This window comes from Chelonoidis abingdonii, chromosome 1 (assembly GCF_003597395.2).
Source record: "Chelonoidis abingdonii isolate Lonesome George chromosome 1, CheloAbing_2.0, whole genome shotgun sequence".
Lineage (NCBI taxonomy): Eukaryota > Metazoa > Chordata > Testudines > Testudinidae > Chelonoidis > Chelonoidis abingdonii.
In genome coordinates this window covers 145,296,193-145,297,808 of record NC_133769.1, presented here as the reverse complement: position 1 = coordinate 145,297,808, position 1,616 = coordinate 145,296,193, and the positions used below count along the sequence as shown (strand labels likewise).

Sequence of the window (1,616 nt, the reverse complement as noted above, 5' to 3'; positions counted from 1 at the left end):
TTTGTTTCTTAGCACAGCAACAGGGGTGGGACAACCTGGAGCCCCACTTTTCAAAAGCGGCCCTTGTGGAGAGCATTGCGGTGAGTGGGATCCTGTGCCCGGCCCCTGGGGCAAGGGATCCAGACATAGGAGGAAGAGTTAGTGGGACCGGAGGGGGAAGCAGAGGACAGGGGTTCCTGGGGCTGAGGGCTGAGGGGCAGGGAAGGGAATAACTGATTGGGAGCTGGCAGTGGGGGAATTGTAAGCCCGGATGGGAGGGGAGGGAGGAATTGTATGAGAGGAATTGGGTGGGAGAGAGGGAAGGAAGTTTGATGGATGGGAGGAATGGGGGGTCCAACTGTTTGGGGGTGGGGATGACACTGGCTGTTTCTGCAGATCACTTTGGCCTCTTCCCTGGGAAGTGCTGTGGGTCTGCGAGGCCTGAGTCTCACACACAGTTTTGTTTCCTTGGGGTGTCCCAGGAGCTGATCAAGCTCCATCATGTCCAGCTCCATGGCCACGGTTTGCAGTCTCAGGTACCAGGACCCTCCCATCCAGCTGCCCTAACCCTGATGTTGATCAGGCTCAGAGCCGGGACTCACAGGTCCTCCTCTGGTTAGGTTACCCCCAACTGCGGCTGTTCCCATCCCTCAGCAGAGGAGGTGGGAACATCCTCTCTTTCCTGGCTTGGGGGTTGATTTCATTCCAGTAACATTACAGTGTCCCTAGGGAGGGGATCACTGTGGGGGAGGGGGTCATGTCCATGACAGTGCCAGCACCACACCGGTGCTGCAAAGTGTACGACAGGCTCCTCCCTCCTGCCGGCAAACTGAAGCCGCCGCTTGCCCTGGAGCTGGAATTATGCCTCCTGCAGGCTGTTCTCCATAGACTCTTTACCATGAGCACTGGGAACGACACCACCCACTTCCGGGTAGGTCCTAACCCTACTTCTCTGTTCCAGGAGCAAAAGCAGGCCCTGGTCCCTGCTCTCTCGCTTTGATGGGTATGGGTGAGCAGAGCTGAGAACAGGCCCGGATAAATTGGAAAGGAGGGCCCCTTCCCTCCAGAGGGGATTGCGTTACCCCTCTGTGGCTGATCCCAGACTTTCCTCCTCTCCTCATTCTCTGATCTCCTGCCTGGACTCTCTCGGGGATCCTACCTCCCATCCATTGCAGTTGGACTGTTCCATAGTCTGCTGGGTACCAGGCTCTGCACAGAGAACTGCTAAGAGCAAGGATTGAAGAGGCAGCAGGCAGCAGGCCATGAACTCTTGCTAAGTGTCCCTGGAGTGATGTGAATGGGAGAGACCAGGATGTGCTTTTTGAGTCTTGCCAGGGCTCCTGGAGAACCCTCTTAATTGTTTCCTGACACGTGTAGCCCAGTGTCCCATGACTGACGGGTCCTCCTCCTTCTTGCAGGCTCTGCACAACAGCTATTTACAGAGTCTGGACGCCATGCTCGGGCCTGCTGACAGAGACCCCCACCTTGGACGAGCTGCAGCACCTCTTGGAGGTGAGTAGAATGGGACAGTCTGAGGTGGAATTTCCTGCTAGCTCCGTGGAAGGGCTGTGAAGGAGAGACTAGAAGAGCCACGTTTCCATTGTGTCCTCCAGCTTGGACCCAGCCGGCCACATTTT

General features: G+C 56.7%; 1 protein-coding gene across 1 annotated transcript in view; it reads left to right on the top strand.

Annotated features, from left to right (window-relative positions):
• The first annotated feature begins 480 nt into the window (after positions 1–480).
• LOC116837189 (interstitial collagenase-like) overlaps positions 481–1,616 on the top strand; it is a 4,998-nt gene continuing 3,862 nt past the window's right edge. The window contains exons 1-2 of the mRNA XM_075069007.1: positions 481–515; positions 1,398–1,491. Coding sequence (XP_074925108.1) covers positions 481–515; positions 1,398–1,491 — 129 coding nt within the window. The remainder of the gene's footprint in view (positions 516–1,397; positions 1,492–1,616) is intronic.